Source organism: Symsagittifera roscoffensis, chromosome 10, assembly GCF_963678635.1.
Source record: "Symsagittifera roscoffensis chromosome 10, txSymRosc1.1, whole genome shotgun sequence".
Classification (NCBI taxonomy): domain Eukaryota; kingdom Metazoa; phylum Xenacoelomorpha; order Acoela; family Convolutidae; genus Symsagittifera; species Symsagittifera roscoffensis.
Window position 1 is genome coordinate 20,208,194 of NC_087071.1, and position 15,034 is coordinate 20,223,227.

General features: G+C 37.3%; 2 protein-coding genes across 2 annotated transcripts in view; one reads left to right on the top strand and one right to left on the bottom strand.

The window, feature by feature from the left end:
• LOC134855131 (dynein axonemal heavy chain 7-like) overlaps positions 1-15,034 on the top strand; it is a 366,992-nt gene that overhangs the window by 249,767 nt on the left and 102,191 nt on the right. The gene's annotated exons all lie outside the window — the stretch shown is intronic.
• Positions 2,859-10,854, bottom strand: LOC134855514 (ras-related protein Rab-32C-like). Its single transcript, XM_063872055.1, has 5 exons — positions 10,646-10,854; positions 10,474-10,555; positions 9,909-10,086; positions 5,096-5,208; positions 2,859-3,085 (listed from the first exon to the last, which is right to left on the bottom strand). The coding sequence occupies exons 1-5, from the start codon at positions 10,682-10,684 to the stop codon at positions 2,859-2,861; spliced, it is 639 nt and encodes a 212-aa protein (XP_063728125.1). The 5' UTR covers positions 10,685-10,854.

Genomic DNA, 15,034 nt, shown 5'->3' on the forward strand with positions numbered 1-15,034 from the left:
ATTTTTTATGAAAATCAACCTCCCACACGCCATATAAAGTACAAAAGGATAAATTTCGCTCGTAGAAGAGCCAAGCCCTGAAGATTCTGAGTGCCTTTTAAGTCTTATGGAGCAGTAGTTAATAAATGTAATAAAGTAAAAATGAAAAAAGAATTTTTTTTTATAAAATTCGAAATTTTCTTATGAAATCATCCCCCACACTCCAAATAAATAAACAAAAGAATAGATTGCGCTCATTATAACAAATCATTTATGGCAAATGAGCTTCTTTCAACCATCAACTTGGAACGATTTCTAAGACGGATTAAAAATCTGCTTACGCGTTAATAGCGCGAAATATATCGCTTGTTAAATGTCCCAAATTGGCCAAAATGGCAATCTTTAAACCCCCATAATTTTACGAAAAATGATCACAGGTAAAATTCTTTTTTCAAATTAAGCTCTGGACAACAATACTTTTAGAAAGATATTTTAAAACCTCCGTCAAAAAAGGCTAGTTGAAAAGTCGAAATTTGCCTGAAAAAAAACACCAGAGCACGAATATTCCGTTACTTTCGTTACGAAGGTCGGAACAATAAAAATGCTTGTTTCAGTAGAAATTGTAAGATTTCACATCGTGAGAAGCTGCATAAACAGAATCTAATTCAATTAAAAAACAATGAAGCAGATTATTCTAAATTATCAACTAATATTCAAAAAACCGTCCAGAAAATTTTTTAAATTTTGCTCCTACACACTATACTGCTGGCGCCGAATGTAAGCCAGCCGAAATACTTGCCAATGCCAAGCTTGAACAACCATTGATTCGGTTTTTAATATGAATTATTGTAGAAAAAGCTATGACTTACGCACGTATTTAACAGATCATCAATCAGAAAACATTTAACTCAGAAGTAAAAATGGATGGAGGTGAACATTATAGATGTGAACATTGCTCACCGTCTATAAATCTGTTGAAAAGTCAATTTTTCTCAGTTCGCACGTCGCCTGCAACAGTAAATTTTACTTTTAGTGATATCTTTTTAAGCCAGCAGTAATAAAAACTTGTAATCTGAACACAGAAATTTAATAAAAGACAATAACTTGCGGAACTATCTTATAATACTCAGCTTACAAATGATTCGAGTATCAATTTTCTGGCTTTTGTTAAACCTAATTTCAAATACCAATATCTAAAAAAAAACTTAAACAGGTTAAATCACTCGCCTCAACAGAAGTAGTTTTCATCAATAAAATCCTTAAAAAATATGAGATTTAAGAGGTTGTTACCTTAATTAGTAGTTGCTCTTGATGATAAATTGAGTCAATGCCAAAAACGAATTTCAAAGGAACTCAAGCTTGCTTGCTTTTATTTAACTGTTCAACTAGTTTTTTTAAAGAACCGATTACTTTTTAATCGTTTTAAGCATGTTTGGAGTTTTACGCAAAGATTATTTCATCAAAACTTTGTTGCAATATAACGTCTGGCGGTATATAACGTATTTTGAGCGGTAAATTTGTTTTGAATTTGTCGACGCTTGTCGAAAAACAGTTATCAAAATGTCAAATCTTACTTACTAAAATTTTAAATGTGATTTTTTCAATTTTTCCGGCTCTTTCTCTTAATTTTATCTTTGAGCATGTTTTGTTTTATAGAAATTACAATTTTTGGAAGATGAAAGTCGGCTGTAAAGAGACTAAGGTGTATGTTTTTTAAACGATTGTTTTTTAAAAAGAAAATCAGGAATTTTCCCGAGTTGACCGAAATGTGATCTCAGAGTTTCCAACAAATACTTTGCAGGAGTTTTTAAATCGATTAAACTCTAATTACCATATCCTGATTTCACGGAGTGTGGGGTTTCAAAAAATTTTTGCAAAATTTTTAGACTTTTTTCAAATTACTTTGCTGAGCACTCCCAGAGACACAATAAAGACCCTATTTTGACCAAAAATTTTGCGCCGCATGAACATTTTCAAAAAATGGCTCAAAAAGCTGTTTTTTGGCACTTTTTGGAAAATTTTGACCAAAAAATTGCGTTCTTTTTCGCCGCAACCCCCTCCTTCAAAATAAGTATACATTTCGCTGAAGTCGCCTTTTTCAAAATTTTATTGTTTTTTAGCCATCAAAGTGGTAGATTTAATCAAATAATACCAAAGAGGGACCCTTTGCTTGGTGTGGGGGTTTATTTTTTTCCACTTTTTTTAGCAAGTTTGACAAAATTAAGCATTTGGTCGAAGTGTACATTGATGCAAATTTATCCATCATTGTAAAGTATTCCAAAAGTATATGATGCAAAAACCGTTCATCATACTTGTTATGTAGTACCAATGGGTCAATTTATCCTGAATAACCTCTACAATTTATGCAAGCTTTTCGTGATGAAAAGTTTGAATATGTTTTCTTTACAATAAAAAACAATCTAAAAAAAAATTCTGTCATTTTCTGTAGGCAACCGAAATCGAAGCAAAAAAAGTCCAGTCGAAGCTAGTAAGTTTTTTCTGGTAAACAGCCGTACACATTCCTATTTTAGTGCATTAGGTTTGAAATGAACTCAATTGAAAAACACAAGAAATTTTCAGCAAAATTGTACGTTTCCGTCGAGAAGTTGTTTCATTTTTAATTGCTGTCATTCTATCCTCAGTTTAATTTCTTCCATTTTTTTCTTTTCCTTTGCAAATTTTAGTTTTTCTTATGAAAATTTATATCTAATTTTTCTAATATAACAAATTTGCCATAATGCATGTTTTGATCTTGCCATAATGCATCTTACTCCATTATAAGCAGGTTCAAAATTTATTCTTAATGGTCTATTAAGACGTTATAAAAGTAACATAACAAAAACTTATTCAACATCATCAGAACAAAACAGTTTTTTTTCTCAGCAATGACAGATGCGTTTTAATCCATTACTCCGGTCATTCAAATTCACTGCCGATTTTGTGTTTCGAATGTTCTCCCATTTTTGTTTCTGGTGCTCAATCATCACTCGCGAAATGTCTTCAAACAATGTATCTACTCCTTTTCCGTCTTTGGCTGACGTCATGTACCATTTATGGAAGTTGTTCACTTCGCATAGTAATTCAATGCTTCTTGTGTCGATTGTACCTGTGGACATACAAATATTGCTGCAATAAATTGGACAGAAAGCATAATAATAAATGAATAAATTATAAAATCAAGACTGCTCGTATATCAGGGCAAAAACCCTGAATGTTCCGATTGTCCCTTAATTCATTTCGAATATTTTTTGGGGAAAGAAAACCTTGAAAACCTAAACATTTCGCTCAAGGTCAAAGGGTAAAATTTTGATTCGTTCGAAATTAAAACGACCAATAGGCCAGCCTCAATTCAATTTGGAACGAATTTGTTGTTCAGGATAATTCGCAACGCAAAAATATTTCGCGTTACGCTCTCAGCTTTATGAATAAACTCTTCAAAGCGCGCATAATTTACTCCAGAACATGGCAAATTTGGCAACTTTCAAACCCCCAGAACTGTTCAAAAAATGATCGGATATGAAATATCTTTTTTCATTTGAACTCAGGAGGTCGATATCTTCAATGAAGTTAAAGAAGTTTGTTGAAAATTATTGTTTCGATCGGTGAAAAATGACTGGATAAAAAAATCACACCGAGCATATATAAACATCTTCGAAAGTCGGAACAATTATGATTAATATATAAAAACAGAGCGACTGACAAGCAATAAAAATAGAACTTGCAAAAAAATTTTAATAGTTGCCAATCGATTTTTAGGAGGCACTTAGCGTAGCGGTAAAGCGTTCACTTTGTAATTGATTGTCAGATCGTGTATTTGATCCGATGCCATTGCAATGATAGTGTATGAGGACGAGTTCTCACTTGACCTCTAGCTTCAGGTCTACCCCAGTCTGGCCAATTTCGGCTGCAATAGTGGTACCACGTGAAATTTCTAGACTCTAAAAAACTGCCTTGAGTCTCAAAAAAGACTAGTTGGAACTTCTTGTCGTGGCGTGCTTTTTTAACACACCATGCCAAATTGTTTTAAGTTATTGAAAAGTGACAATTATTTTGCTGTAGCCCTTGACTACCAGCGGCGGCAGTTCATCAAAGTTTTAAGCCAGTTTCGGTTGCTTTTTTCTAGGTTTTGTTTTGTACGAAATGTCTATTGATATAGCCATAGATGCAAGCATTTTTCTAGACAAATTGAAATTTTTGCAATGTTGGACAGTTGCAGAAAGCCCGTGACATCCCTCCGGATAATGACAAACTTCTAACCTATTATATTATGACTAAAATTGATTGTATGACCTTGATAGTTGTGGTACATTTAGGTGAAAACGAATGGCTTTCAGAGCAAGAGTTAAACGTTTACCAAACAGTTGTTTTACGTTAATCTGTACCCAATTCGTTTCAGTTCAGAATAATAGATTGCTCGTACATTGCTGTATGACAGCCCTAACGAAGTATCAGTAACCGCACATCTTTCTCGGTTCATTGAATTTCATCAATCAGTAAACTTCAATCCGGCTTGTGGACTTACCTTTTTAATACAAGAATTCGCAACAATTTGCGAAAACGCAACAGTTCCGCACATTTTATGCTTTTCATAAATACTGCTAACCAAAAACCATATTCATTTGTTACACTTATGTTCATCTAAGGGATAGTGAGCTCAATTTTTAGGGTTTTTGGACTGAATTTAAGTTTTTGTCACCAAGTTTTGCCCTGTTACCTGAGATATGGCGTTTATTTCATGAGAATTGTGCTCAACAAATTTTGTGTTGTGCAAAATTGATTGTTTACAAAATTAGAGACATTTTTTGCAATTTCTTATAATTAAAAAAGATGATGACTCAGGCTGGAATAAGAATTAAAAAATTTTTAATATCAAACAGACCCAGAAAGTTATTGATACGTTTGGCATTTTAGATCTGACCCCAATTTTTCATTTTTTTCTAGAATTACGAATGTATGTATGGCTCTATGCGTAATTTTTTAAAAGTTTTTATTTAAGGGGAGAATGGAAAAATGAATTTCATTGCTATAAAAATTTAAGCTATATGTAAAACCTCGGGAAAATTTTTCGAATAAAACAAAGTGAATCAACAATTGGGTTACACTTGAATTGTTCTACCTAAGTCACACTTGGTTCCAACTAGAAAACATGGCACATCATCGTCGAGCACAGTCAAAGACATATTGCGCCACTCTGACAAACTCTTCATAGAGCCGTCCATCCCAGCCAAACTGAAAAAAAAATCTCATTTTAATTTTTTGATTAGACTTTGTTTAAATAATTCATTGTCATTTGACTTAGTTGAAAATTAAAAAAAAAACTATTTAAGAGCATTCAAAAATTGGTGGAATTGTGGCCTTTGTGTAGTGATGGTAGTCAGCAATCATATGGTTGCTGGTTTAAATTGCGACTGCGCTGCAATAGCCTGTGCAAGTGAGGTGATTTCTTGCAATTAAGTCATAGCTTAATTGGGCGCTAATTGTATGCTCTCTTGTCAACCTAATTATTTAACCTCTGGAGAAGACCTCCAGGCTGGTTGACTTAGAAAAACAAAGCTGGTGACCTCAATTTGGGCGACTAAACGTGGTGAAATTTATTTTATGCAACTGTGAAAGGGCTGCCATTAGGTAGAAAAATTGAAAAGAAAAGTATAAACTTCATCAAATGGAATTCTATCTTATTAAGCTGCTTGATTTTTAATTCGAACAGATGGCCAGATAGATGCCCAAGCGAAGTAGCAGACTTACGGTGAGGGCTATTTTGCCCCTTCTACCTTAAGATTTTGACCCTTGGCCACGTTGGCTACTTTTGGATTTTTGAATTTTGGGAACGACCCTGATAATTTTTGTAAACTCTTTCGGCGCCAGTATGAACAAACTTTGATCGCAATTTTTTGGTCAAAAGTTTCCAAAAAGGCCTAAAAGCGTCTTTGTAGCTTGTTTTTTTTAAACGAAAACCATTACGAGACCAAGCTGTGTACAAGATAGGCGCACAACTTTGTGTCTGTACGTTCCTGGATTCCAGAGAAAAGTCTCAAAACATGTTAAAACTTTATCGGAACGATCAAAGGAATTGAGAGAACACAAGAAGAACAAAACGAGCGTGCTTTCTGCGGAACTTACAATTCACAAAATGCAGTTTTGCCGCGTAATGGTTTGCCTTCTGTTTGAGATAAATTTGGTCAAGTTTGAAGAACTCGCACAAAACTTTCAAAAAGTTTCAGCAAAATCCGCCCCCTTCGAGAACGTCTTACATCCGCCCTGCTCACGCGACTGCTTTTTAAATCTTTTATATTTTTTTCTTACATTTATTTTTTTCTTTCTATTATTGCTCCATAGACCTTAAAAGGCAGTCGGAACATTCAAGGCTTCGCCCTGATACGAGCAGTCTTGTTTCATTGATCCTCAGAGGTTGAAAACAAAATTAATGAATCATAATAACTAGATTGACTATTGCGCTGATGGTTTTAGAATACAACAGATCCAAATGCGAGTAGGCTAAACTCCAAATGCAAATGCTCAAAGCACACTGTGTTGTGTCATGGCGACATCATTTGCGAACTACAAGCTAATCAAACGTCACTAAACGTATATAGAGTATTGATTCGACTCAATCCTCAAACAAGAATGATTTTGAATACTGAAAAATCGAGAAAGCAACGAGGTTTTGCTTGGTTCATACAACAGAGATTCAGAGAACAAGTGATAAGCAATGCTCACAAGGCGCTTTTGGAAAGACAGCCACTCAAAACTGCGCTACAATTAGTTACATGACACCGTGCCATGCCGATAAATGTTCTGTGACATATTCTTAGATCTAAGATCAGCTAAAGGAACAGACAGCCAGTGGTAAAAACAGTTTCACAATAGTCAAAGGGAACGGTTTCATGTAGACTGTTTGTACAAAAATTTTTTATTTTTTTCTTGGCTCAAGACTAAGCTGGGTTGAATCTGGACCAATTCTAGTAAGAAATAGTTTGATCATCAAAAAGTGCTTGTCAGCAACCTTCGCTGGATTTCAAAAAACAATTTTTTTTTGTCTCGTACAAGGCAATTTTTGTACCTGTCTAAATTTCTTTGAGGAAGGCTCTCATTCAAATCTTGGACAATCGCGTTCGGGTATTCCAGAAAGAATCTTTCGACCAAATCAAATAGTTGCTCACCAGAAGCTACAGAACCAGTTTCTCAGTTTTCTTTTGCATTCGAGCCATATATTTTCTATGGTATTTAAGTCAAGTGATTTACCTGGCAAGGGGGTCCCGTTTAAGTTGTTTATCCGGAAAAAACAGAGCAATTTCCTTGTCGATTGAATAGACGCAATTGTCTTGTTGAAAAACATACTCAATGCTACAAAAATGTCCAATATATCGGATAAACAAGATTGTGGGGTATCGATATAATTATCTGCCTTAACTTTTCCCGATGACTGAAAATTTTTTCTGGCTCTATGATAAGTAACACACGCCTATATCATAGCAGAATTTTTTTAAATTTTTCGTAGCACATGGTGGATAGCAATAAAGCTGAGTCTTTGAACGCCGATTACTCAATTTGTTTTGATTATTAATCATAACCCGGCATTTGTCAAAAAATTAAAGGGTCTCTTTATTGTAAAAAAAAAATCCAGTTTAACCGAGTTCTCCACCAAGCGGTGCGCAGTTTCCGAGGTGTTACGGAAATTGTTGTAGATTTTTTTGAAATTCGGCGAAAATTTCTACTGCGAGATAAAAATTTCTCATTTTAGTGTTGTGAACTTGATAATGACTTCAATTTATGAAGTTGTGAGCTTCATAAGTTTTTTTGTACATTTTCAGCTGAATTTCAGCGATAAAGTTGAAACACTTTTTAACTCCACGATTAAATAATTATGGTAATTTTCCATGCCATTGATTTGCTCTTTACAGTTTTGTCTGTTACTTTTGTAACTACTCTACGCATTGTATTCCTTGAGCAATTCAAAACATCAGCATTTTTTTTACCCTGTAAATCGGGCTCTTCAATCTTTTAGCAAATTCTCTGGATTCTTTCGATAATTGCCGCACCATTGAAAATTTCGTTATAACCTCAATTTGAGAGCTAAACTATTTTTGAAATTGAATGTAAGCTGATAAACCCTTTTAAGAAATTGTTTTGATTTGATATGTAAAAAAAATTGAAAAGGTATGGAAAAAAGATGAACAAAAAAGTGCAAGAATTTTACGATCAAACTTTTCGTAAAATCAAAGTGCACTAACTATTTTTGTAGCTGACTGTCGTTTTGTATCAACTATGTTTTGTAGTAATTGTCCTTGACAACTCGGGTTGAGATGTTCAAATTGTTTCGACCGAAGTTATCCAACACACGGATACTGTTTGAACAAACTTCTATGATCAAGAACAACATTCGGTGGGACCAATTTCAAAACATAGGCAAAATATGGTTAGATATAGGCATAAAATAAAATCTAGATAAAATGGCATAATCGAAGACATGTTTAAAATCTGTTCAAATTTAGACTAATTCAAACACAAATCTAGCCGAACACTATAACAAAATTTTGATTGAATTACGGTTCTTCTAAGAAATTGTGCGGAAAAATTGAGTGAAGCGTGGAGTACTTATACTGGATTCTTGAAAACTATTTGACAGCAATTCTTTTTTTTCACTTGAACGAAATATGTGAAAAAAAAATCACCCAAAGAAGTCGCGTGTTTATCGTGATTATAAGGGTGGTTTTTGTTAACTCAAAATTTCTTACAGTGAAACTAAGACTGTGTGTCAAATTTAAAAAAAAACCGCTAGTGTTATATAAGGGTCTTTTGATTGTTTAATGTTTATCTCAAATTTTCGCTATTTGGCTTTAAATTTCTGATTAGTTTTAATTAAATTTTTAATCATAAAGAAAAAAACTAGGCTGAACGCCTGCAGTTTTATGAATAATGATTGATTCTGTTTGAGTTTTGTTGCCATTCTTCACAATATTCAAAAAAATTGAGCAGTTCAAAATTTTATCAGAATTTGGTCGTTACACTTGCTAAAAACACGTTGTGTTGGATACCTATCGAATTTTGTATTTTTTCTCCTCATTTCTTTTTTTTCTCATACATGTTTTGTTCCTCATTTTTGCAAACCTTATTTACCCTCCTCATTACGAGGCCGAACTGTGCTGTGGATTGACTGTGCCCTCGAAAGGCGCTCAATTTTGTTTCTGTATCTTCCTGGATTCATGTTTTTCTTCTGTTAAAGTTTTGTTGGAACGATAAAAAACGAAAGAACATGGAAGCAGTTTAGGATTATTAATAAAGAAGAACAAAACGAGCCTTTTTGTTTTAAAAATGCTCAGTTTGGCATCGTCATTCTTTCCTTTTTTACCCCACCCAGAACTTTAATCCAGCAGAAAAATATTCTGTCTTCTCCAATATAAAAACTCAATTTCAACACTTACTTCGCAAAAACGAATCATTTTATTATTCGTGTTTTGCAATAAAAAATAATTCAAACATTTTGTCCAAAAAATTTTTTTCAATGGATTTTTGGTTATGCTATGGAACAACTTTGGCAAGAATACCCTAAAATCCACCTTCATTGTTTTTGATTCTAAGAAAAAGTTGTTGTGTCCATCCATTCCATTGAAAATTATTGTTTCTCATCAGAAATAAAAAATTTGTTGACTTACTTTTTATACCCGCACCGAGCGCCCATGGAACTTAATCAATTATAATGGATTTCAATTAAAATGGATTATCCCTTACAATCCATTATATTGGGCTATAATGTATTTTTTAGAATCTTTATTTTTTTTGAAAATAATTGCAACTAATTTTAGTCTTTTAAGTTTTTAACAGGTGAACTGATTTTTTTTGCAAATATTTGCAAAAAAATCTATTCTACGTTAATAATAGCCAACTTTAAGTTAAACTTAATTTTTTTAAAAAAGAATTACGAGTCAAACCTGAATGTTATTATAACTCCATTGGCGTTTTTGAAAAAATTCCTGGTGACTGAATATTTAGTCCTGTATTGACCGGCTAAGTCCCAAATCTGAAGTCGAACTTTTTCATCATCAATCATCAATGCTTTGCTTTTGAATTCAGCCCCAATTGTCATCTTGTATCTGTCCGTGAACACATCTGAACAAGACTTATTTTATAAGAGACATGAAAGATAAATTTAGAAAAAAAGGAAAGAAAAAATTTGGCAGAAAAATTACCGGCAAGCGAAAACTTGATATGCTAAATAGTTTCTGTGCCTAACATATCGAATTTTCAAAGTCAGAAAAACATCAAAAAACAGGGCAGCATAAAAAAAATCCTATACTGCTCAACTCATATCAGCTTATAATTTTAGCCTAATTTTCTCGTTTTAGTCGTATGTATCAGGGCATGTTGGTGATTAAGTGTCACCTAACTTCCACACCACATATGTTCATTGTTTGATACAAAATCAGTTTGCTGATTTGGACAGCTAATGAGGATTGCAGGGTAACAAACGATAACTCGATGAAATAATTTGCTCACTGTCTAAAAATCTGTTGACAAGACAAGTTTTCCCAGTTTCCATGTCGCCTGCAATTGCAATTTTTAGCTCACGTGAACTCATCTGAAACGGGTAACAAAGAAATTTACAAATTAAAAAAATTGTGTTTTAAAAGCAGAAATTACGAACTTCAGAACCATTATAACAACGTACCTGATTTTTGCCTAGGATAGTCTGATTGCACGTTTGCATTATTAAAAACAAATAGTCTAGCAATTTTTTCAATTTATTGAAATTCAATTTTCGTATTGATTGGCACCACGTAGTTGAATCGCTAGACACGAAAAAACAATCAAAAAAGTTTTCTTCAAAATCTATAAGGTTTAAGAGTAAATGTTTTTCTAAACTATTTTCTTGTTAATAAAAATAGAGCCAATTGCAAAACTAAATATTTGAATTAATCAAGTTTGCCTATTTTGTTATAATGATTTTTTGGAGAAGTGACTGAATTTTAATTGTTTTGCGCTTATTTGGAGATGACGCAATTTTAGACTCATTGTACTTTTGCCTAAATTATCGTTGCAATACCTAGTCATTATGCTTGATACTGTCGTTGTAAATGACGTCAGTTTTATAACAAAACTGTTTTCAAAATGTCAAGTCTACTTACCAACAACATTGTTCAGTTATTTGAATAAGTTGTTCAAGTAATCATCGATAAGTGGAACTATCATATTAGTTCGATCTTTTTCTTACCTATAAAAGGCTGTTTTTAAAAATGACTACCCGGGTCGAGGTCCGCGACTTAAGAAAAAAATTTGTAAGTCGCGCCGCATATCGTTTTCAGACTGGATTTTGCAGTCGCGCCGCGTGCTGAAGTCGCGCCGTCAGTCTTTTCTTAAGCTGCGCCGCTTAAGTCTTTTCTTAAGTCGCGCCGCGCCGCTGAAGCCTTTTTTAATGTCGCGCCGCGCCGCTTTAGTCTTTTATTATGTCGCACCTCTTAAGTTGCGCCGCGCCGATGAAGCCTTTTCTTAAGTCGCGCAGCGCATCTTTTTTCTTTTTTTAAATCGCACCGAGCAAGTCTTTTTTAAGTTGCACCGCATCAATTCTTTTTTAAGTTTCGCCGCATCAAGTCTTTTTTAAGTCGCGCCGCCTAGGTCTTTTCCTAAGTCGCGCCGCTCAAGTCTTTTCATAAGTCGCCTTGCGTCGCTCAAGTTCTTTCTTAAGTCGCGTCACGCCGCTTAAATCTTTTTTCAAGTCGCGCCGCGCTAGTTAAGTCTTTTCGTAAGTCGCGCCGCGCCGCTTAAGTCTTTTCTTGATTCGCGCCGCGCCGCTAATGTTTTTTCTTAAGTCGCGTCGCTCTGCTCAAGTCTTGTTTTAAGTCGCGCCGCGCCGCTTAAGTCTCTTTTCAAGTCGCGTCGCGCCGCTTTAGTATTTTCTTAAATCGCGCCGCGCCGCTAATGTCTTTTCTTAAGTAGCACGGCATTGACTAAGTCTTTTCTTAATTCGCGGCGCGCCCCTTAAGTCTTTTGTCAAGTCGCGTCGCGCCGATTAAGTCTTGTCTTAAGTCGCGCCGCGCCGCTTAAGTCTCTTTTCTAGTCGCGTCACGCCGCTTTAGTCTTTTCTTAAGTCGCGCCGAGCCGCGCCGCTCAAGTCTTTTCTTAAGTCGCGCCGCTTAAGCTTTTTTATAAGTCTTGCCGCTTAAGTTTTTTCTCAAGTCGCGCCGCTTAAGTCTTTTTAAGTCGCGCCGTTTGATCTTTTCTCAAGTCGCGCCGCTTTAGTCTTTTTTAAGTCGCGCCGTTTGAGTCTTTCTTTTTTAAGTCGCGCCGCTTAAGTCTCTTTTCAAGTCGCGTCGCGCCGCTTAAGTCTTTTCTTAAGTCGCGCCGCGCCGCTTAAGTCTTTTCTTAAGTCGCGCCGCTTAAGCTTTTTTTTTAAGTCTTGCCGCTTAAGTTTTTTCTCAAGTCGCGCCGCTTAAGTCTTTTCTCAAGTCGCTCCGCTTAAGTATTTTTTAAGTCGCGCCGTTTGAGTCTTTTTTTAAGTCGCGCCGCTTACGTCTTTTTTCAAATCGCGCCGCGCTGATTAAGTCTTTTCCTAAGTCGCGCCGCGCCGCGCCGCTCAAGTCTTTTCTTAAGTCGCGCCGCTTAAGCTTTTTTATAAGTCTTGCCGCTTAAGTTTTTTCTCAAGTCGCGCCGCTTAAGTCTTTTTAAGTCGCGCCGTTTGATCTTTTCTCAAGTCGCGCCGCTTTAGTCTTTTTTAAGTCGCGCCGTTTGAGTCTTTCTTTTTTAAGTCGCGCCGCTTAAGTCTCTTTTCAAGTCGCGTCGCGCCGCTTAAGTCTTTTCTTAAGTCGCGCCGCGCCGCTTAAGTCTTTTCTTAAGTCGCGCCGCTTAAGCTTTTTTTTTTAAGTCTTGCCGCTTAAGTTTTTTCTCAAGTCGCGCCGCTTAAGTCTTTTCTCAAGTCGCTCCGCTTAAGTATTTTTTAAGTCGCGCCGTTTGAGTCTTTTCTTAAGTCGCGCCGCTTACGTCTTTTTTCAAATCGCGCCGCGCTGATTAAGTCTTTTCCTAAGTCGCGCCGCGCCGCTTAAGTCTTTTCTTGATTCGCACCACGCCGCTTAAGTTTTTTCTTAAGTCGTGCCGCGCTGGTTAAGTCTTTTCTTAAGTCGCGCGCAACGCTGATATCTTTTATTAAGTCGCACTGCATTGCCTAAGTCTTTTCTTAAGTCGCGGCGCGCCGCTTAAGTCTTTTGTCAAGTCGCGTCGCGCCGCTTAAGTCTTTTTTGTAAGTCGCCCCGCGCTGCTTAAGTCTTTTCTTATGTCGCAGCGCGCCGCTAAAGTCTTTTCTTAAGTCGCACAGCATTGCCTAAGTCTTTTCTTAAGTCGCCGCGCGCCGCTTAAGTCTTTTGTCAAGTCGCGTCGCGCCGCTTAAGTCTTTTCTTAAGTCGCGCCGCGCTGCTTAAGTCTTTTCTTATGTCGCGCCGCGCCGCTAAAGTCTTTTCTTAAGTCGCGGCGCGCCGCTTAAGTCTTTTGTCAAGTCGCGTCGCGCCGCTTAAGTTTTTTCATAAGTCGCGGCGCGCCGCTTAAGTCTTTTGTCAAGTCGCGTCGCGCCGCTTAAGTTTTTTGTCAAGTCGCGCCGCTTAAGTCTTTTTTATGTTGCACCGCATCACGTCTTTTTTAAGTCGCGCTGCCTAGGTCTTTTCCTAAGTCGCGCCGCTCAAGTCTTTTCTTAAGTCAACTTGCGTCGCTCAAGTTCTTTCTTAGGTCGCGTCGCGCTGCTTAAGTCTTTTCTTATGTCGCGCCGCGCCGCTAAAGTCTTTTCTTAAGTCGCGGCGCGCCGCTTAAGTCTTTTGTCAAGTCGCGTCGCGCCGCTTAAGTTTTTTGTCAAGTCGCGCCGCTTAAGTCTTTTTTATGTTGCACCGCATCACGTCTTTTTTAAGTCGCGCTGCCTAGGTCTTTTCCTAAGTCGCGCCGCTCAAGTCTTTTCTTAAGTCAACTTGCGTCGCTCAAGTTCTTTCTTAGGTCGCGTCGCGCTGCTTAAGTCTTTTTTCGAGTCGCGCCGCGCTAGTTAAGTCTTTTCTTGATTCGCGCGGCGCCACTTATGTTTTTTCTTAAGTCGCGTCGCTCTGCTCAAGTCTTGTCTTAAGTCGCGCCGCGCCGCTTAAGTCTCTTTTCAAGTCGCGTCGCGCCGCTTAAGTCTTTTCTAAAGTCGCGCCGCACCGCTAATGTCTTTTCTTAAGTCGCCTGGCATTGCCTAAGTCTTTTCTTAATTCGCGGCGCGCCCCTTAAGTCTTTTGTCAAGTCGCGTCGCGCCGCTTAAGTCTTTTCTTAAGTCGCGCCGCGCCGCTTAAATCTTTTCTTACGTCGCGCCGCGCCTCTTAAATCTTTTCTTAAGTCGCGCCGCTTAAGTCTTTTTTAAGTCGCGCCGCATCAAGTCTTTTTTAAGTCGCACCGCATCAAGTCTTTTTAAGTCGCGCAGCTTAGGTTTTTTCCTAAGTCGCGCCGCTCAAGTCTTTTCTTAAGTCGCGTCGCTCTGCTCAAGTCTTGTCTTAAGTCGCGCCGCGCCGCCTAAGTCTCTTTTCAAGTCGCGTCGCGCCGCTTAAGTCTTTTCTTAAGTCGCGCCGCGCCGCTAAAGTCTTTTCTTAAGTCGCACGGCATTGCCTAAGTCTTTTCTTAAGTCGCGGCGCGCCTCTTAAGTCTTTTATCAAGTCGCTTCGCGCCGCTTAAGTCTTTTCTTAAGTCGCGCCGCGCCGCTTAAGTCTTTTCTTAAGTCGCGCCGCGCCGCTTAAACTTTTTCTTAAGTCGCGCCGCTTAAGTTTTTTGTCAAGTCGCGCCGCTTAAGTCTTTTTTAAGTCGCACCTCATCAAATCTTTTTAAAGTCGCGCCGCTTAGGTCTTTTCCTAAGTCGCGCCGCTCAAGTCTTTTCTTAAGTCGCGCTGCGCCGCTCAAGTTCTTTCTTAAGTCTCGTCGCGCCGCTCAAGTCTTTTTTCAAGTCGCGCCGCGCTGCTTAAGTTTTTTCCTAAAGCGCGCCGCGCCGCTTAAGTCCTTTCTTGATTCGCGCCGCGCCGCTTAAGTTTTTTCTTAAAACGCCGCGCAGCTTAAGTCTTTTTTT